The sequence below is a fragment of the Helicoverpa zea genome, chromosome 26, assembly GCF_022581195.2.
Source record: "Helicoverpa zea isolate HzStark_Cry1AcR chromosome 26, ilHelZeax1.1, whole genome shotgun sequence".
Classification (NCBI taxonomy): domain Eukaryota; kingdom Metazoa; phylum Arthropoda; class Insecta; order Lepidoptera; family Noctuidae; genus Helicoverpa; species Helicoverpa zea.
The window spans coordinates 1,245,998-1,268,516 of record NC_061477.1 but is presented as its reverse complement, the minus strand read 5'-3'; the positions used below and the strand labels follow the sequence as shown (position 1 = coordinate 1,268,516).

General features: G+C 36.7%; 2 protein-coding genes across 3 annotated transcripts in view; one reads left to right on the top strand and one right to left on the bottom strand.

The window, feature by feature from the left end:
• Window positions 1-12,787, bottom strand: part of LOC124642997 — a 66,049-nt gene extending 53,262 nt beyond the window's left edge. For both annotated transcript variants that reach the window (XM_047181828.1, XM_047181829.1), the window contains exon 1: window positions 12,519-12,787. The gene's annotated coding sequence lies outside the window, so the exon portion shown is untranslated. The remainder of the gene's footprint in view (window positions 1-12,518) is intronic.
• A 6,044-nt stretch (window positions 12,788-18,831) lies between these two features.
• LOC124643004 (ommochrome-binding protein-like) lies at window positions 18,832-21,064 on the top strand. Its single transcript, XM_047181837.1, has 2 exons — window positions 18,832-18,893; window positions 20,219-21,064. The coding sequence occupies exons 1-2, from the start codon at window positions 18,885-18,887 to the stop codon at window positions 21,023-21,025; spliced, it is 816 nt and encodes a 271-aa protein (XP_047037793.1). The 5' UTR covers window positions 18,832-18,884; the 3' UTR covers window positions 21,026-21,064.
• Window positions 21,065-22,519: the final 1,455 nt, after the last annotated feature.

The following is a 22,519-nucleotide window of genomic DNA, read 5'->3' as shown; positions in this document are numbered from 1 at the left end:
GAGAATAATGCCCTGAAGATTTTTTACTATTACAAGAATTATCTACAATTAACCCCCAGGCTGCTATTTGACTTTGAAAATACCAAAAAATCCCACAATGTTTGGTGCATTACATTACGGCCATTAACTGGAGAAGCCAGCCGCTGCCTTCAAACGACTCCTGCCCGACCTGGGAAGTCATCAAATGACCCCCCTCTCGTTATCGGAAAGTCTGACTCTTACTGACTAAAACCCATCATAGGGAAACCGATAATCCTTTCGAAGAATCCCGCAGCTACAATAGGCCTTGTCCCCGCAAAAATATCGTAGGATTCTTGTCGAGGATGCCTTGAAGATTTTTTACAATTATAAGGAACGTCTTCGGTTAACCCTCAGACTGCTATTTGAGTTTAAAGTGTGAGAACCGTGAATAAAAAATCTATACTTGAATGTTACGGCAAATAACGTCCACAGTATTTTTTTAACTAATCGAACCTCTACCATATACCCCCCCTCCTGCTACACCGAGGAGACTTACTGATTTAAACCCATCATGTTCCTTCTGATAATGTACCAGAGCCGCGGTAACTCCTTCGAACAATCTCGCATCCCCGGCAGGTTTTGGCCACCTGGGGTTTGCTCACTCTCTGAGGGGGGCATGAACAATGCACGCCGCCGATACCTGTTGTCTCCAAGAGAGAGACGGAGGGACGCTGAGCCACTCGAAATTCTATAGGGGCGAGGGGGAATGGGATGCCTTTTTTTTTAACGACGTCAAGAATCATCAAATGACCCCTCCCGCTGTGGGTTAGCAGCGGCGAGGGAATGTCAGACTCTTACTGACTAAAAACCGTCGTGTTCCGTCGTAGGCCTTTTATGTGCCAGGGCCGCGGCATCTCTTTCGAACAACCCGCAGCCCCGGCAGGCCTTGGCCCTACTGGGCCCCGCTGGGGTTGCTGACATCTCTTTGAGGAGCGCGTGGAACAACGCGCGCCGTCGACACGGGTCTGTCGTCTAAGCAGAGGGACGATGAGCCACCCGAACTCACCGCCCACAGACCCACGCCTACGGTGGCCGGAAGTCATCTCGCGACACCCGGCGCCCGTGGTGTCTACCTGGCGTGGTGGTCGGAATGAGAGGTGCGAACTCTCTGGCGTTTCGCCCCCTCCTTCTCGAGCATGACCGCTTCGCAGAAGGAGGCGACGGCATTCCATTCCCTCTCGCCCCGGACCATGGCCTGAACCAGGGCCGGACGCGAGAGGTCGCCGCCGCCTAAAGCCTCTACGAGGACCCGGCGGTGCCCTTCCTACGCAGGGCACTCCTGGACTATGTGGTCCACCGTGTCCTCGGGGCTATCCGCACAGTGGTGACACCCGGGCGCCTCCTCACGACCGATTCGATGCAGGTACCTCCCGAAACAACCGTGTCCGGTGAGGACCTGCGTCATGCGGTATGTGAGCCGGTCGGTCGGTCGGCCGCCTCCTGGTGCGACCTCCCTTGTGCCAGTACCAGCGTGTCGTCAGCGTAGTACACCACGCTGACGCCGCTACGGAGGTCGGCGCGCAGCACCCAGTCGTAGCCGATGTTCCACAGGAGCGGCCCCAGAACCGATCCCTGCGAAACACCGCACGACATCTCCCGCCGGTTCCATTCCCCGTTGCGACCGGGGTATGTGACGGACCTATCCGACAGATAGGCAAGAGATGTCAAGAGACACCGCCAAGACGACACCCCCCCCCCCCCCGAGACACAGCGTCCCCCCTCGTGAGAGTGGGACCCACCAGGGTCAGAACCTGCCAGGGCTGCGAGATTGTTCGCAAGACTTACCGCGGCCCTGGTACATTATCAGAAGAAAGATGATGGGTTTAAATCAGTAAGTCTCCTCGGTGTAGCAGGAGGGGGGGGGGGGGGGTATATGGTAGAGGTTCGATTAGTTAAAAATACTGTGGACGTTATTTGCCGTAACATTCAAGTATAGATTTTTTATTCACGGTTCTCACACTTTAAACTCAAATAGCAGTCTGAGGGTTAACCGAAGACGTTCCTTATAATAGTAAAAAATCTTCAAGGCATCCTCGACAAGAATCCTACGATATTTTTACGGGGTCAAGGCCTATCGAGGCTGCGGGATTCTTCGAAAGGATTATCGCGGCCCTGGTTTCCCCATGATGGGTTTTAGGCAGCGGCTGGCTTCTCCAGTTAATGGCCGTAATGTAATGCACCAAACATTGTGGGAGTTTTTGGTATTTTCAAAGTCAAATAGCAGCTTGGGGGTTAATTGTAGACAATTCTTGTAATAGTAAAAAATCTTCAGGGCATTATTCTCTATAAGAATCTACTATTTTTTTCTTCTGGCATCTACAAAATGTTCGACACTTGAATGATCTCCTTTGACAGATTCGGATACGTTGACCTGTTGGCAACCGTTACTAATAGGGATTTTAAGTTTGATTTGCTATAATAGTCACAAAAAATAAACTTAATTAAATTCATTTTCCTTTATGGAAGTCAGAAGGTCAGTGTGCGGTCAAATAATTTATAGTAGGTAGGTACTTAATTGGCATTTATTTTTGTTGGAATATACGCATGATGTACGTATAATACCTCCTTTACAAATATCCAAGATTATATAAAGCATACCTACTTCAATCATTCGTCAAACATTCAATCATTCAATGTTCACTTTAATCGTACGTTCTTACATTCGAAATATAACAGTCGTTCAGGATACATGTGTTTTTCTTTGTCTCATCTGCACCCATATCCAACAGGTTATGGGCCCAGGCCGTTTTCTGTAGTTAAAAGTAATACAACAAAATTTTTAAATTCAGTGAAAGAGTGTAAATTAAAATTGCATTAAAAATGAACAAAATATCACATCTTATGACGGTGTTATTTCTGCGTTGCTAGGTGATGAGCAACTCAATATGGTTTCTGTGAAGACTACGCCTACTACTAGACTACGACTCGATCATGAATTGTATAATAATAATGAGACCCACATGAGACCCACACTCAAAATAAAAATAATTAGTGCTCTCGCTGTGGCGGCATATTGGGCTGACAAAGTGTAGTCTCACTATAAGACATGTCATCGACACGAAAGAAGAAGAATAAAAATAATTATCAACCCGGAAATTCAATGCATATAATATCAAAAAAAAAATGTATTGTGATCATTGCGGACGTCGGAATAATTTCAAAAAGGACTGCCGTTACTTAAAGGGACTGCAGCAAAATAATCAATGGGTGAACTTCAAAAGTCTGCCAATAACATTGAATACTGCAACAATGACCAGGACGGTTTCATTTTTATGATTTCATAATGTAAATTGTCTGCTAATTATGTAGAAAATAATACTGTTTATTTTCTTTTAGATTCTGGTGTGACAGATCATGATGACATATATCATATTGAAAAAAAAAAATTAAAAGATTGACAATGTAAAAAGGTTTTAACCTCGTACGTCGAATTATCCACACCATTGAAGATCGGTGTTGCTAGGAAAGGAGTTTCAATCCTGGAGTTTGGTAAAGGGTAAATCGAGGTAACAACATAAATTCAAGGATCAATTGATGACGTTTTATATTCACCGGAGGTACGTTATAATATGCCAAAAGACTGGTATGTCGGTAATTTTTTTTTAACATTTATGGTAAAAATAATAAATGTTTTATGACAGGTGAGAACATCAATCACTAATGTTTTTTTTAGTATTACTTTTAAACAGTAATAATTCTCTGAGTAATTTAAATTTTGTTGAAGAGAATCACCAAGACTGTGTAAAAGAGTATAAATAATACGGCATAGTACTCACTTAAATAAACAGAAAAATCAAATGTTCAAATATGGAGTTGATGAAAATAATGTTTTTATTTGATAATTCTGATGAATTATGTGAACCTTGCATATTTGGTAAAAACCATGTACTGTAGATGATAAGAACTATTTTGCTACGTTTATAGACAATTTTATACATTACAGTGCAATATCACACTGTTATATATTTGATGTACCTACGCTAAGTCAGAAGTGCTGACATGTTTTCAAGATTTTGTTGCTAAAAGTGAAAATTTATTTAACCATAAAGTAAACTAATTTATATTGCGATAGTGGGCGAGAATATCTTTCTAATGAATTTAAAGATTATTATTGTGTTTGTAAGGAATAACTTAGGTACTGTTTAACAGTATCGAATAGCCACAACAAAATGGTGTCGAGGAGCGTATGAATCGTACGTTAACCGAAATGGCTCGACCATTGGTTACAAGTGCGAAATTATATAAAATATTCTGGGATGAAGCTATATTATATAATATACATATTTAACAAATAGACTACCCACAAAAGCGCTCGCCAATAATAAAACACCATACGAAACATGACACAATCAATACCGAAAATACGAAACCGAAAATAAGTCATTCAAGACATTTAAAATAATGATGATGATTCGGTTCAACATGTTCATGATAAAACTAAAGCCTCGAAATTTGACGAAAAGTCATTTAAAGCCATATTAGTTGGTTACGACCAAAATGGTTACAAACTATTTACCTAATACAGAAAATAACCAATTCCCTATTGCGAGGGATGTTGATTTGATGAAAGAAAGTGCTTGCGGCACTAATAACCGCGTAGACAAGCACTGCCACAATCATCTGTCCAAGATGCTCTGTGGCCAATGATGATGATGATTTGATGAGTTGTATTTCTATAATACCTGTTCAAATTCCCGCCTAAATTAACAAGCACGATAACGACGATAAATCGGCAAAGTTAATAGGCAACAAACACAAACATAATCATTGCCCTGATAATAGCTCAGAAGCTGGACCTTCATCTAGCAAACTGAGACGTAATACAAATAATTTTCAAAGTACCCCAATAGATTATAAAAGGATTGATGACCCATTTTTGCTTATCGCTCACAACTGTTCAATCACTACCATGCACTTATGGTGACATTTTTAATAGGGATGATTCTAGTATATGTTGAAAACCACAGAAAGTGAAAAAGAGTCTAATCATAATACTTGGACTCTCATAGCAAGACCTAAAAATATTAACATAAAAAGTTCGAAATGGGTATGTAAGTACAATTAAAAATAACGAGTTTTGTGAACCTACACGGTAAAAAGCCCGATTAGTAGCTCGTGGTGTCACTCAACACTACTTACAAGATTATAACGAAACGTTCACTCCAGTAGCTCAAATATAATCTTTCCAATTTATTTTTATATTTATTTTAACTCTTGCAAATCAGTTTGATTTACATGCCCATCGTATGGATGTAAAAACCGCCGTTTTGAAAGGCATTCTCAAGGAAGATATCTATATGGAAGTGCCTTATGTACGCAATGCGCATGCAATGCTTAGTACATGACCAGATATTTGTGCTGCTATAGGTATTATAAGTCAGTATCAAAGTAAAATTAATGAAGTTATGGAAATGGTTAAAACATCTTTTGAAATACATAAAAGGAACTCTTAAATTAAAGCTGACCTATGTGAAATGTGATTACAAACAACTGATGGCAGGGTATCCAGATTCTGATTGGTTGAGGCTACGTTATTGACCGCAAAAGTACAACAGATCACATATTTAAAGTGTTTGATAATTCTATAATTTCGTGGAATACACGGAAACAAAATAGTCGCCGGTTCCTCAACAGAAACTGAAGCTATAAGAGAAGCTATTTGGATAAAATCATTATAACATAGTTCTATTCTGATAAAACAGCCAATGATGATATATGAAGTTAATAACAGTTGTATTAGCATCGCTAATAATCTTACAAATCACAAACGATATTGTGACGAATTTAGTTAAGTTTTTATGTGTTATTTATGTGTTTTTAGTTTAGTTTAGAATTAATAAGAACCCATCTGCCGCATTAGGCACGTCCTGTAAGGGTAGATGTAAGGTTGTATATGTAAATAAATAAGTAAATGTAATAACAAAATACCAGACAACCAGGCAACAGTCTGGAACTGAATGAGGTTTAAAACTCATATACAAAAGCCAGAATTTGTAAGAAAGCATATTATTAATTAGAACATTAAGTTCAAGATAAAAAATGCTTAGAAATGTGGCGGTCCTGCTCCATAGGACATAACAATATCTAATTAATAACCAAATTAAAATTTTACCAGCTAGTAAAATTGTATTTTTCCTTTGACTATTTGTCTGGTGACAAAATATGTACATATAAAAGTATGAATTAATGTAAAATATGTGAATGTTTATACTTATTACAAGATAAGTTACAAAGTACATTAAAAGATTCATATCATGTTTAATAATTATTCTTATAAATGGTATTTGACTCATGCATTTTCGTGAAACATGAAAATTTGAAGCATGAAGCATTTTAATGGTAATTTAATTCTCATATGTTTTTGTTTGTGATTCTACATGACCTTCGCATGCTGTTATTGTATGTATCAATACATATAAACTGTAATACCATACTATGTATTTAAAAAAAAAAGTAACCATGGAGTTACTTGCCTCTTCTTCTCCATAGGAAGCTACTGTTGGAATGAGCAACTAGAATCAAACTTATTTATGTTTTTGACTTTCATAAGTGCTTGTTATGGTCTAAATGAAGTAAATGTTTTGACTTTGACTTATGATGCAAAGTTTTTATATAGAATTAAGTTGAACTTAATGTAAATTTTTGAATAATTTCAGTTCAATGATTTTATTTAGAATGCTATTATGTTTATAATCTAAGCTGTTGATCAAAGTTATTGTAATTTGATATGCAGCAGGTACTATTTATGACTGTATAAAGTGTATGTAAATATTGCATATTGTCCTATACTGCAATGTACAAATTGTATTGTATACTTTATATATCAAACAATGTTTAAGGTTCTTCTAACCTACAGACAGACATGTGTTGCTGGGGAGTTTGTTGCGCCACTTCTTCTTCCCAGTAAATACACATATGAAGTGGTGAAAGGTGGGCGTTTTTGGGGACTGTCTTTTATAAATTCCTGACGTTCAAAAGGTGCTGTTTTGCAGCCAAGTTTGAATAAACGATTTTTGACTTATGATTGTATAAAATGCTTGTACATTTGAGGGGGGCTGTTGGAATATACGCATGATGTACGTATAATACCTCCTTTACAAATATCCAAGATTATATAAAGCATACCTACTTCAATCATTCGTCAAACATTCAATCATTCAATGTTCACTTTAATCGTACGTTCTTACATTCGAAATATAACAGTCGTTCAGGATACATGTGTTTTTTTTTGTCTCATCTGCACCCATATCCAACAATTTTATTTAAAATCTTCCTACTTCCCGTGGTTTCTCACATAAAGTTTCCTTCCCTATTATGTTTAATTATAACGTACTAGCTTTCGCCCGCGGTTTCACCCGCGTCCCGTAACCGGATGGTAACAAAAGCTTACCTCCCCTCTAATTTTCAGCCAAATCGGTCAAGTCCTTTTCATGTTATGTCGTGACAACGGAAAGCGGGTTTCATTTATATATATATAACGTATAACGTATAGGTAACGATAAAAAGTCTTAATTAAATAAAACAAATATTGGTACAGTTTATCATCATTATCATACTAGCCGTTTACCCGTGGTTTCACCCATTACAGGCAGTAGTTAGTGAAAATGTGGGAAAATGGCTAGTCTTATATAATTTAGCATAAAAACTATAGAACGAATTCTTTACTTGGCTGTAAATTAGTCACATGTTGATGCAACGAGCTATTATCAGTTGCATAGCATTCAGAAATACATGATTTGTTAAAGCAATTTTAGTGTTCCATAGCAAATTTATCGAGGAAGGTTATAGGCTACTTTTTATCTGGGTTCGTGCAGAGGTTCCCACGTAGGGCATGCAATACCGGTTTACCGGTTTCGGTTTTACCGGTAAAACCGCCCATTTTCGCGATTTTTAATTTACCGGTAAAAATTATATGTAACCGGTAATTTACCGGTTTTTACGTTTTTGTGATAATATATAGCAATTGTTCATTTAACGTCAAATCTTCATTATGTAGCCTGAACATAATGTAATATTGCATACATTACATATTGTAAGAGTGTTAAAGATGCTGTTTTTTAGAAAAATAAACTTATGTGGCTCCTTAACTATCTCTAGGTTAGATACAAATCTTTATTCTCATCTTAATTTATAATATCTAAACAAATTTTATTCATTCGGTTAATTTGAATTTCCTCATAGCTGTCAGTTCCTTTTAGGTAAAAATGTAGCTTATTCTTATTTTACCTACTCTATGACCTTATTGAGCAAGGGCTTTTACTTCACTACCATGCGGACAGCTCTGAGGACACGGTGGAGCACACAGTCTAGGTGTGCACTGCCTGGGAAGGGTACCGCGGTGTCGTCGTCTAGCCAATAGGCAGCGGCGACCTTTCACGTCCGGCCCTGGTTCAAGCCATGGTCCGGAGCGAGAGGGAATGGGAAGCCGTCGCACATAGGGGTATTTTGCATTTTTAGCCGGGCGAAACTATTAGTGCGGGTTTTTCTGCTGTAAAGTAGATAGGACTTACTAATATTTACAGAAAACCATTGAAAAGGCCTTAATCCTAAAGTGAGTATTATGGGCTGATACGATGATAAAATAAAGTAATATTCATGATTTGGAGAAGGTTTTATTGACTAACTAATTAGATAAAAATCATATTGAACAGGTATTCTCTACTTAAATGTTTGTAGTTAGAGCTCCCTGGTATGCCTAAAACAATAAATAAGCGTGTTAAAAAGAAAACATTTAACAATTTGCTTGAAAATAATGGTTAATTGTTTTTAGTTTACACCAGCAGTAACGTCTAAGTTCTGTCAAAAGTAGCAAAAAGTAGCACCTAATGTGTGTAATATCTATCATCTGACAATGTTTGTAATACGTTACAACAGAAATCATTAGCCGGAAGCACTCGGAAGATAACTATATTCACTGTGGAAAGTACAATATTCATTAAAAAACGGTTAAAACATTTTGAACTTTAAGAATTGATTTTGAACCTAAAAAAATACACATAAACATTATTAAATCCTAACAAATAAAACTGTTCTTACCTGTATTATGATAATCCATAGTAGTTTTGGTTAAATAGCTCACAATAAAAAAGTTCTGAGGTTTCAAACACGGTACGTTTTTAATGTAGCCAGAAACTGACGCGAGTGCATGTCACAATGATCAAGTTCCGAGAGGTTTGTGGCTGGATGGCGCGGGAGTAGGAGCCTGAAAATGGTCGGATTTTGTTCAGTAGTTACCTGGCTTTCTAACAAGCATTAAATTTTTCTTTTCTGTTGAAGTTTGTTTTTCTAGTTTCGCCCGGCTAGAAATGCAAAATACCCCTATGTGCGTCGCCTCCTTCTGCGAAACATTCATTCCAGTCATTCTCAGTCTCTCTCAGTCAGCTCGAGAAGGAGACGGTGGAGCGCCTGCGAGTTCGCACCTCTCATCCCAACCGCTGTAGTGGACCAGGAAGACACCACGGGCGCCGAGTGTCGAGAGACGACTCCCGGCCACCGGAGGCGTCGATCTGAGGGCGATGAGTTCGGGTGGCTCATCGTTCCTCCGTCTGCGTAGACAACAGACCCGTGTCGGCGGCCCGAGTTGTTCCACGCGCAGGGCCAAAGCCTGCCGGGGCTGCGGGATTGTTCGAAAGAGTTACCGCGACCCTGGTCCATAAAATGCCTACGATTTACCATAAAAAAGGGCTTTCACTTCAATGAAAAAAATGATTTTTTTTTCACGGTAATTCTTAGCGTTTATCCCGTCTTGTGACGGGGTCCGCTTTCCGTATCTTCTTCTTCCACTTCGCTCTATCCAGGACATCTTCCTCTTCGAGTTCGTAGATTTTCAAGTCACTCAACCACCACCGTTTCGGCCTGCCTCCGCGCCTTTGACCGGGTATATTGAGATTTAGTACACAACATTGGCGATGTATTCAGGTGGTCTCCTTTTTACATGGCCGAACCATGGCAGCCGTTTCTCTTGCATTTTGTCGAAGACATCGCGTACGGATGGAACTGACATGTTTTTTTTTACGGTCCACGTCACAAAAAATGTTTACCACCTTATACCTTGTATTTTTAATTATTTTTTGCTTTTAGACTACCCAATCTTATTGATATAATATCACATTAAAAAAAAAAAAAACAAAAATTACCGTTTTACCGGTTTACCGGTAAAAATATTTTAATTACCGAATTTTTACCGGTAATTTTTATTTTACCGGAACTGCATGCCCTATTCCCACGGGATACGGGTGAAACCGCTGGCAAAAATTCAAAATCAAATATATGTATAGTCAAAGTCAAATGTTTTTATTTCAAATAGACCTTTGCAGGCTCCTATGAAACGTCGCACTAGTTGCACAGTTCCAAAAAGTTGGTCTCATGAAGAAGAGCCGGCAAGAAACTCCATGGACACTCTTTAATAGAATATACTTTAGACTAGAACACACATGACGATTCTTCGGAAGTTGTCATGGGTAGTCGGAAGCCAGTAAGTCTGAAAACCAGTCTTATCAAGGGATATTGGGTTGCCCGTGTAACTGGGTTGAGGAGGTCAGATAGGCAATCACTCCTTATAAAACACTTGTACTCAGCTGTATCAGGTTAGACTGGAAGCCGACCATAGTTGGGAAAAGACTAGGCAGATGATGGGAAAATTTAAATGAAATCTTTTTGTAAACATAGGTTTAAGAAGGTGGTTCAAAGTACATATATTAGCTCATCTATGTCTTGCATTGAAGCATACAAATACATGCATTTTATGATTATACAAAGGGATGATATTACACACATGAAAATTCATGCAATACTCATATTGATAATGTAATTGTATACATTCGCTTTAAATGCTTATAGATAAGAAATTAACTGTGATAAATTCACAATGCTCTGCATTTTGCAATAGCGTTTCCAACCATATGTTTTAAACATAGATAAATTAATGTTAATATTTGACTTAATTTTCAAGTCTTACAGTAGAATATGGCGAAGTCAAATAATTATCCTGAAAAAGGCCATTAAGCTGTGCTATTTTGGTAATAGCTGTTTATTTGATTTTCTATTGTTAAATAATTAGCAACATACAAGCAGATAATAAAAAAAAATACTTTTAAAAGAACCTAAATTAAAAAATCTTATTATACCATCAAAGATTATGTTCACAATAAAGATATTTAGTAATATCAATTGCAAATATCTCATTGAAGTTTGATTTTCAAGGTAATTTTTTCCTATGAATGGGTTAATGAAACTTGAACTTTGAACTGCAAGGAGGATACTAGATAAAGATTCATTTATTGCATAACTATGTGAAAATGCCAAATAAGGTTACAGACAACACAATTTTATCATATTTCTAAACTCTCATTTACTAAGTCAAAATCTTTTTTTATGTCAAATAGGCCTATGAGAGCTCTTTTGAGACGTCAAACCAGTTGCACGGCTCCAAAGAGTGGATCTCATGGAGAAGAACTGGCAAGAAACTCCATAGACACTTTAAGAAAAAACAGTAGTTTACAGTACTTTCCAGCTAAGAAATATGTAAACCTATTTTGTAAAATGTTCATCTTTGAATGAGAACACAAATCAATTATAAACAACAATACTTAGAACCATACATTTGCACGCCTGATGTTTGTGTACATGAGAGCTAATATTTTAACAGGGTGTATTACTAATGCTAAGTTTAGTTTTTACTTCATTCTATTTTTTATATTTTATAATTACTGTTTAGTTTTTTTTTAAGTTTTAGTCGTATGTAACATTGTAAATGATGTGGTCCCCTGTGATTGGGAGTGCACACTTGACCTAAACTATGTAATGATATAATGTATTTGTGTTGACTCCTGTTGGTAATTCTAGTAAAATAAATAAAGAAATAATCATCTGCTTAGCTTTTAGCCATTATGTTGGGCTTGGCTTCCAGTCTAACCGGATGCAGCTGAGTAGCAGTGTTTTACAAGGAGCTAGGAGGACTTACTGACTTCTGACTATCCATAACAATTGCTGAAGACATTCAATGTCAGCAGTTTTTACTTTTAATTTCAACTTAAGGAAAGATTATATGTTAAATGAGTTAAAATCTGAGTTATTTTTCCTGCTTGGCGATCAGTCTATTCCGATCATAGGCATAGAATAGTAGATAGGTTGGGTATTGAGAGATTTTGTGACATAAGTGACTTTTAATGGACTTTTTATTTATAGTGTTTTTCATTTTGAAAGGTAAAATAAAATATGCAACTATGAAGGATCCTTCTCAAGTGTACTTACTTTCGTTGGGAATTTACTTTTAATTTTACTGCAGAAATATAACGACAGTATTAGCTATTAATTTTAATAAAGTTGAGAAAAAATGGCATAGATTTTTGCAAATCAAAACAAATTAGCTCACTAGCTAAGGAAAAAACTTTAACAATCAAATATTAAAATGTATTCACTAACTTACCAAAAAAAAATATCACTTTTATCTGTATTTTTAAAACAAACTTATTTTGTATACAAAAATTTTTACTCACCTTGGAACTATTTTGAAATATTTTAATTTAAGAACACCGGGAGTACAACTACCGAAGAAACACTGCGCCGCACACAAACACAAAATGAGATTCGCTATAATTAAAATGCACGGTTATATTTTAAGGAACATGTTTTAATTCCGAGATAGGGATAAACATAAACATTAAAACTGCATTCGAGACCACGTAATTGCTGAAATACCGATAACGAGATGTAGAAAACAAATCAATCGTGCTGCTTGACGGCCCTTTGACAACTTTGACATGTCGTGAGGTGAGAGCTAGTGACACTAGATTTTTATGAAGATCGCTACGCATATTGCATTTATTTAATTTATATTCCAATACTTTATAGTAGCATATGGCACTTATAATTAAATAAATCAAAAGCTAAGCGGACTAGTTACACACAACATTGTGTACCATCGATAACTTACGTTTGTGCACATTTCTACAATATAAACGCGCCTACGGCACCTAACGTTACTAACGCTATCTGTGTAAACGGCATCTGAATTATTGATATGTTTTTATTTTTTTTACCCGACTGCCAAAGAAGGAGGGTAATGTTTTTCGAGTGTATGTAATAAACGGTTTTATTTAGCTTACCCCGTTTGTTTTATTTATTCATTCTTGGGTCAAATTTAGTAATTCAAATTTCACCCTCTTCCTGTCAACCGATTAATCTGAAATTTTGTATACACCTTTAATTCCGATGACAATACAATATAGTAATATCAATAACATTGTAAATCCAATATGGCCGCCGGCACAAAATGGCGGATAGCGTAGATTTTAGCAATCCCATCAATATGGGTATCAAATGAAAGGGCTCAACAAGCAGAATACAATATACTATAAAAAATTGAAATCCAAGATGGCGGCCGCTACAAAATGGCGGATAACGTAGGTTTTATCAATCCCATCAATATGGTATCAAATGAAAGTTCTCAACCAGTAGAATACAATGTACTATATAAAATTAAAATCCAAGATGGCGGCCTCTACAAAATGGCGGATAACTTAGGTTTTATAAATCCCATCAACATGGGTATCAAATGAAAGGACTCAACAAGTAGAATACAATTTACTATAAAAAATGAAATCCAAGATGGCGGCCGCTACAAAATGGCGGATAACGTAGGTTTTATCAATCCCATCAATATGGGTATCAAATGAAAGTTCTCAACCAGTAGAATACAATGTACTATATAAAATTAAAATCCAAGATGGCGGCCTCTACAAAATGGCGGATAACTTAAGTTTTATAAATCCCATCAACATGGGTATCAAATGAAAGGTCTCAACAAGTAGAATACAATTTACTATGCAAAATTGAAATCTAAGATGGCGGATAACGTAGGTTTTATCAATCCCATCAATATGGGTATCAAATGAAAGGGCTCAACAAACAGAATACAATATACTATAAAAAATTAAATCCAAGATGGCGGCCGCTATAAAATGGCGGATAACGTAGGTTTTATCAATCTCATCAACATGGGTATCAAATGAAAGGTCTCAACTAGTAGAATACAATTTACTATGCAAAATTGAAATCTAAGATGGCCGCCGCTACCAAATGGCTGATAACAATTTTTTATCAATCCCACCAATACGGGTATCAAATGAAAGGGCTTCACAAGTAGAAAACTGTCAGTAACTCCAGCGGGGCCCAACAGGGCCAAGGCCTGCCTGGGCTGCGAGATTGTTCGAAAGAGTTACCGCGGCCCTGGTACATAAAAGGCCTACGACGGAACAAAACGGTTTCTAGTCAAGAGTCTGACACTCCCTCACCGCTGCTGACCCACAGCAGGAGAGGTCATGTGATGATTTTTGGGGTTGTTAAAAAAAAAAGTATCTGGAAGGGCTATGTATTGAGGAATTAGATTGTAATAAATTGTCAGGTAAGAGACCGTGTAATAATGATACACTAAATGAATTAGATAGAATGAGGAATATTCGGTACGCATTTTCATTAAATACTAAAAACTAGAAAATAAAAAATCGGTAAAAAAACTTTTAAGTTAAACGGTTTTATCTTATGTGCACTGAAAACTAGAAAATAAAAAAATAGTTACTTACCTGTCAACCTACGTAGGTGGTCCCGGTCATATTAAACTAAAATAAAAACGTGGGGCCCCTGTGAAATCCTACCTATGGCAAAGCATATCTTTATACTTTGGTAGATCATGAGCTCGGCGTTCGCTGGTGAAGCCGCTACGGCTGATTATTGATTGTCAAAATCTCCAGTTACGATTATAGTAAGTCGATGCAATCCACACCTATTATACCTCTAGAAGAAAGTACTACAGCAATAGTTAATGGGCCCCACGTTTTTATTTTAGTTTAATATGACCGGGACCACCTACGTAGGTTGACAGGTAAGTAACTATTTTTTTATTTTCTAGTTTTCAGTGCACATAAGATAAAACCGTTTAACTTAAAAGTTTTTTTACCGATTTTTTATATTCCGACTAGCGACCATCGCTAGCGACCCGCTCCGGCTTCGCACGGGATAACAGTATTTCCCTATTATTAAATGTATGTTATTATACATATAAACCTTCCTCTTAAATCACTCCATATATTTAAAAAAACCGCATGAAAATCGGTTGCGTAGTTTTAAAAATTTAAGCGTACAAAGGGACATAGGGACAGAAAAAGCGACTTTATTTTATACTATGTAGTGATTACTGAAAGGATAACTTTTCTAAATAGTTAATATTTCATCCTATCATAACTAATATCCTAAAAATAAAATTGCTAAATATTCAAAGCTCGGAGGTATGTAGATAAAATGGATAGCCTACTTACATGCCCTATACCTACGGAAAAACCGCGAATAGGAAACGAGCTAATCAAACCAAGGTTATCATTTATCTGAGCTAAGACTACATTATGGGTAAGTTGATAGTTAGAGTTACGCCATAGAATTACACAGTCATAATCAATTTACAATGACACAGAGGCTTTTTTATGATCATTCCGTTTTTTTAGGTATCGTAAAGTCCACTTGAAGCCAACTTCAGATAAATAGAGCGTCCCGACAATATGAAAAAATGCACATGGAGTCAAATGGCCAACTTCAGAATTACAAAGTTATTTGGCGATATTTTTTCTCTTTTTTTGTAGCATTCTACGTTTTATGTCAGTCAATTACAGGTTTAGCGCGAACGCGAATTGTTACCTACACTCTGCGATTATCCCTATTTTACTTAAGCGACATACGATTCACATTCGACTGAGATCCAATCATGACTCAATTACGATTGAAGCGAATGTGGCAATCCGCAATTTTTTCTTTGAAATAGTCTTGTATGAGGGTAAAGATACAGTTTGCTAAGTTCGTAAGTAAGTATGGTATGTGTGATAATTGAATGAGGCCAGTGTAAATTACTTACGTCTGGATTGTGTTAAATTATGACTCGTGCGCTCGGCTGTAGACAGACTCTTTGTGAATCCTTGAATGAAGATGAAACATCACAAAGTGAACACAAAGAAATAAATTTTCAAAGTAAAATTATGTACAAAGTGAAGTAATAAACGACTGATTGAGTGACCACGCTAGATACCTACCTACTGGAAGTCTAGAACTAATCCGCGCATCCGGATAAAAAGTAGGTAGCCTATAGCCCTTCTTCATTAACGGGTTATCTAACATTTCTTAAACATTTTTTTATGGTTCCGTACCCTAAGGGTAAAACGAGACCCTATTGTTTTCGCTCCTCTGTCCGTCCGTCCGTCCGCCCGTCTGTCACCAGGCTGTATCTATTGAACCGTGATATTTCTGTTGCCGCTATAACAACAAATACTGAACTAGAATTAAAACACTAGAATAAAATAAATATTTTGGGGGCTCCCATGACACAACAAACGTGATTTTTTGCTCATTTTAAATAATGGTACGGAACCCTTCGTGCGCGAGTCCGACTCGCACTTGGCCGGTTTTTTTAATCGGTTCCGTAGTTTCTGACGTTAACGTGTTCAAGCAAAGTTCCAAAGAAATTCTTTAGCTTTACCTATAATACCTATTTGTTTAGTTAAGTAAGTAAGTAGGTAATGTAGCTACTAAGCTAGTAACAGGTTTAACTAGGTACTTAATTATTCACAGTCTAGCAAAACACCTGTACTACGTTTTGTTTTTGCAGATGTTCAAAGGTGACATTTAGCTAGGTAGGTATTACACTATTCCACCTATTATTATATCAAGTGTGCCATATATTTATTTTCATCAATAACATAATAAATAAATAAAAAGTCTAATTACAATATAAATACCTACAATTGACTTCGAAAAAAAAACAATCAACGAGGAATGTTAAAAAAACGGTAACCCATCCACGGACTGGCCGCGGCAAGCAGCTTAAATATGATGTCGCGTGCGGCTGAACAATATTGATACATCCGATTTTAAACAAACCAATTCTAAAATTTTTTTAAAAGTCGACTAATAAAGAGACATGGTTTAAAAAACAACGGTCAAAAAAGACACTGGGACTCAGCTACATCCAGGGGCCCGATTCTCCTAAGTTAATAGGTAATGTCAAAATTGAATAGAAATCGAATTGTAATATGATTGCAATAGTAGTTTTAACCATATCGAGCATTCTGCTACTAATATAAGACCAATCGTATTCCAACGGCATTCGATTGGTTTGCGATTGGTCTGCTATTTTGGTGATTTTGGTCTATCCGGTAGTTTTCTCTACAATCATATTGCAATCGTAAATCATTTGCAGACAATATGATTGCAGAAAAGGATAAAAACGTTTATTTCAAAGAAAAAATAGCGGAATGCCACATACGCTTCAATCGTAATCGAGTCGGGATTGGATTGCAGTCGAATGTGAATCGTATGTTGCTTAAGTAAAATTAGGAGAATCGGGCCCCTGTTAGACTGGAGGCCGACCCCAACATAGTTGGGAAAAGGCTCGACAGATGATGATGGTAACCCATCCACGGACCGACCGCGTTAAGCCCCTTAAACTTGATCGTCGCTTGCGGCTGTTACTTAGCAACGAGCTCGCCATGGCATGGTGTTGTACCTCTATATTATGTAACTCTTTAGTTACCATAAAGGCGAGTATGTAGTTATGTAATACATTTTATGAGTCGCTACAACTTTCTCCCATACGCCAGCTACCTATATGATGATTTAATTTGAGTATGAATAAGGTTTTAAAGTTTAATTATAACCATAGCCTTATGTTTAATTGTGAACTTGGGTTATTTGCCAATGATTTGGACCTTTAATCTCCGCTACTTGGAACCGTGTAACTAGCTAGACATTTGGAATGAGCTTTTATAATAGGCCTATTTGAATAGTAAAAAAAATAGTTTGAGTTTAAATAGTAATAGTACCTATCACAAAATTGTGATTTTTCTATAACGCCTACGTTTTCTCAACATCTACACTTTGAGGCGCTATGTTAAATATTCAGGCGCTTATGTTTATTTCAGATGAAATCTACTTTTTTCAATAGATAATATAGTCAGCATAGATTTTTCTATGACTTATTATATACTTGTTTTATTTGATTATACAATATAAATTATATAATCAAAGCCTATTTTATAAAGTTTTAGGCCTCAGTTTTCGAAACTATTATTATTTTGGTCAGGTTAATACTGGGTAGCAAAATTTTATTGGGCAGAAGACATACCTACATACACAACAAAAAATACAAGGGATTTATTAAGACTTAGGTATGGTTTCACAAAAGAACTTAGGTATGTACCTACCATAGAAATCTAATATCTACTTTTTAATAAAGAAGATTTGTTGTCTGTCATAGAACATCCTTGGCAGTCGTTATGGGTAGTCAGAAGCCAGTAAGTCTGACACCAGTCTAACCAAGGGGTATCGGGTTGCCCGGGCAACTGGGTTGAGGAGGTCAGATAGGCAGTCGCTTCTTGTAAAGCTATGGTACTCAGCTGAATCCGGTTAGACTGGAAGCCGACCCCAACATGATTGGGAAAAAGGCTCGGAGGATGATAATAAAGAAGATTTGTTGCTTACAATCTTATAGCTTATAGCTAAGAATCGTAGATACTATTGAGATTATTATCTCAATTAAATAAGTACCTATGAATAAATTAGGTAAGTAAGTATTTCCTGGAATATACCGATAATTTTTCAGCTGAGATAAACAAACAATTATACCTACCCATTATCCTCCTGTTTTCCTCATCCAAATCAATACCAATTAAATAATTTTCCAACAACACCAAAAAGGTCGGAATACAAACGAATGTCACGGCCTGGGCTCCATTGACGAATATTATCTGTGTATATTCTATGGTCAGTGTGATTCAAACATTCGCTATGTTCGAACGCGCTTTGCTTCCCGCTTAAAATCGACAATGTTTTACGTAAGTATTTTATTTAAATATCACTTTTTTATTGTAATCGTACTTTTAAACTTTTTGAAGTCTTAAAATGTTATTTTGGGGCCTTAAAAGTGAAATTAGTGTAGTTTTTAACAGTTTTTGAAGTAGTAAACTTATGTTTTGTATCGTGTATGTGTGAGTGTGTTTATGTAATCTTTGTACGGTGCTTTGAATGGACGGATATCAGAGCAAGTTTTTGTCTGATCAATGTTGGCAAAATTGACCTTTAATAGTGTTTTTGGTGGCATTATTTGTAACGATAGGTTTCCAATAGTTTTATTAAAGTCTTTATCTTTATTCGTAGGTAACGTAGATAGCAGTAATTTTTATTCCACCGCTAGCTGTTTCCCGCGGTTACACTCGCATCCCGAGGGAACTACTTCCCGCACCAGAATAAAAAGTAGCCTACATTCTTTCGCAGATTCTAGACTATCTGTGTACTGAATCTTATTTTAACCGCTTCATTCGTTTTGGCATAAAAGCGCGACAACAGAGTGACAGACTTACTTTTGCATTCATAACGTTAGGTCCTATTTTTAGCTTCTTAATAGAAAAAAGGTACGGAAGGGAAAACACCCTTGTAAGTTAATCCTAATGCCCTTTACAATTATTAAAATAATCGACTTTTATTTGTATTGATTAAAATCTTTCCCATACAATGTTTACCTTCACCACTAATACGCTGTATCATTTATTTATCATGATGCAACTCCGTATTATCCAATCGAACGATGGCCTTTCGGATAATACGTGATATACATACATACAAACAGCTATTGTCCCCTATGTACGTACGGTTCACTGAATAACACAAAGGCAGGACATTAACAAAGTAGGTTAAATATTTTAGGAGGTGATTCGCTCTTTTAGGCTTTGTGAAACTAGCCTTAGAAAGTTCTGAAACTAAGAAGAGGTATTTGTGTCATAACTGTTTGAGAAAATACATAGTTCGTAAGGATTCATTTGCCTATACTTTTACCAACAATGTTGGGGTCGGCTTCCAGTCTAACAGGATCCAGCAGAGTACCAGTGTTTTCCATTGAACGACTGCTTATGCTGACTTCCTTAACCCAGTTACCTGAGTAACTGTATCTGCCTACCCCGTAATGACTATCAAAAATGTTCAAATGGAAGCCGAGACCAATTTGATGTGCCTTCCGAAACTCGGAAGAACAGTGGAGGATCAATCGTCCCCGGACCGACCATGCCAAGCGTTCCTTAATCTTATGATCGATTAATCCTCATGCTGCTTCGCCACAAGCCTCTAAGAAACCTTATATTAAATAAATCTTATCTCTATTTTCCAGAAAATGTTCCTGCTTCTATTCACAACGCTGATTGCATCGGCGTACACCGAAAAATGCATCGGCATAGTCTTCAGCAACAAATGTTACGGAGTCGACATACTCAAAGAAGGCGTTAATAACATCCACCAATTAGCTCTAAACGACAATGATAACACCCTATACTTTACTTTCGATCAAATCGCCAAAACTCCTATGAGAGGCCTCGGTTTCTTCAACTTAGATACCAAGGCAACAGGAGTCATAGATGGTATTAGAAATGCTACAGGAGTAGCTATAGATCAAAGAAGAAATAGAATTTACGTAGGCGGGGCAGATGGTCTATTCTTTTTAAACGATAACAAAGTACCCGAACAACTGCCTGTCCAAGATAACATACACTATATTTTCTTTAAGGATATAGTTTACTATGTAAATAGAAGAAGGGAAGCTTATAGATTTGATTATGGAATGGTCACGCCGTTAGATGAAGTAAAAGGTATAGCAGTGGATAAGTTGATAATTGATGATGAGTACAATATGTTTTTCTTACAGAATAGAAAATTATCTAGAGTTAAATTAGGAACTAGAGCTGTGAACACCCATGAAAGATATACTGTAGATGCTATAACCACAGATTTTAAATACAAACCTTATATAAGTACAACCAACGGTGTTTATGTGTACAATAAATATAAGTATGCTTTAGACAAAGTTTCTAATATTGTTGATTTAAGAGAATTAGTTTTTAATAGACAAGGCGAACCAATTTATGTTGTTGTAGATAATATAGTTAAACTTAATAACCCTATTCCTTATATAAGAGATTGATAAGCTATGAGTGATAATAATAAGCTATTTATTTGTAAACAAATTGGTTTTATTGTGTGATCCTTGATCTTTTATAAGTGGGTCATTATCAATAAGTATTAAAATAGTTGCTGACGTAAATAGACATTTCCAGAAAGACACAAATGCACACAAATATCAACATGTATAATAAGGAGGTAAACTTGAAATTGCCATCATCAACTGCCAGACTTTGGCCTGCAAAAACCGAGGCTTTGATTTCAGCCCGACTCGGGAATGGAAATCAAAACCCCGCACAAAGCAAGCACCATACGCCTACTGGACCAACGAGGCAGTTCAACGAGTTCAGAAAATTAGAGTAAAAGTTGTTTACGACGATTTTTTACAAGAATGAAAAGGCTGTACCTACTTACTTTCTGGACAATTATTAAAGATGAAGCTAAAACAGCCTTCCTGGGTAAAATCACTTATTCTAACTTTAAAAATACCGTCTTCTTAGCCAAGTTTCTTGCATATTTATCCAGAGAGTATATAATCACTACGTTTTATATTTATCTTCCAAACTCTACTGTTTGGAATCATGACACTACTCTGACGTTTACGTACAAGTTTTTAACAGGCTATTCAAGAAAGAAGGAGGTTTGCAATTTGGAAGTAGGTACTTTGTACCCTAACGGCTCCGACGAAGGCAATAGATTCCACGGGACGCGAGTGAAACCGGGGGAAAACGGTTAAAGTATCGAATACAATCGTGGTGGACAGGTCTTCGTGAGGAAAATTGCTGTCACATAAATATACAATGTGTAGGTACATGAGTCATGTACGGGTAATTTTAGAGTGATTACACTAATTATTTTGCCAAATAGTGTTGGCGGAAGCCTTTTTCTGATTCATGCATTGATGCGTATGGTTATATGGTCATGAATGTGAGTATGTATTTAAATCAAATTTAAATCGCTATTGCTGAAAAATACAGGGAGATTATGAGATGAAAATATACAGTTTATATCAATAGGATGTCCAATATTGAATTTATCACTCCAATATTTCCAAAACGACTTACTTTAAGCCAGATTTATCAATAACAGCGTTATGGAAAAATATGATCCTACTTTATAAAAAAGCTTTAAGTATAAAATAAGCATTTTTTTATCTTAGGTAGCTACCTCCTTGAATCCTCCTTTTGGGACCTCGTTGATATTTCTTGTCAAAAACAAATCTTTGCACAATCTGTAGTTGTGTATCTCTTTGACATTTTATAGGACTGATATGGAGATTCATATTTTACACGAAAATGACCCAATTAGCTAAGGTAATCATGTAAAATAAGATCATTGGACTTTAATTATACGGTTATTCCTGGTGTTACTTTAATCCAATACGGATTTTCGAAGGTTTAGATTTGGGATAACTTTGCTCCATGTTTTTATTCATAAGGGATTGTGTGTGTCACGTAGAGATGGATGGTGGAAACCTTTTCAACCTTATCTGTGTGTCTTTACCTAGACGCAAACA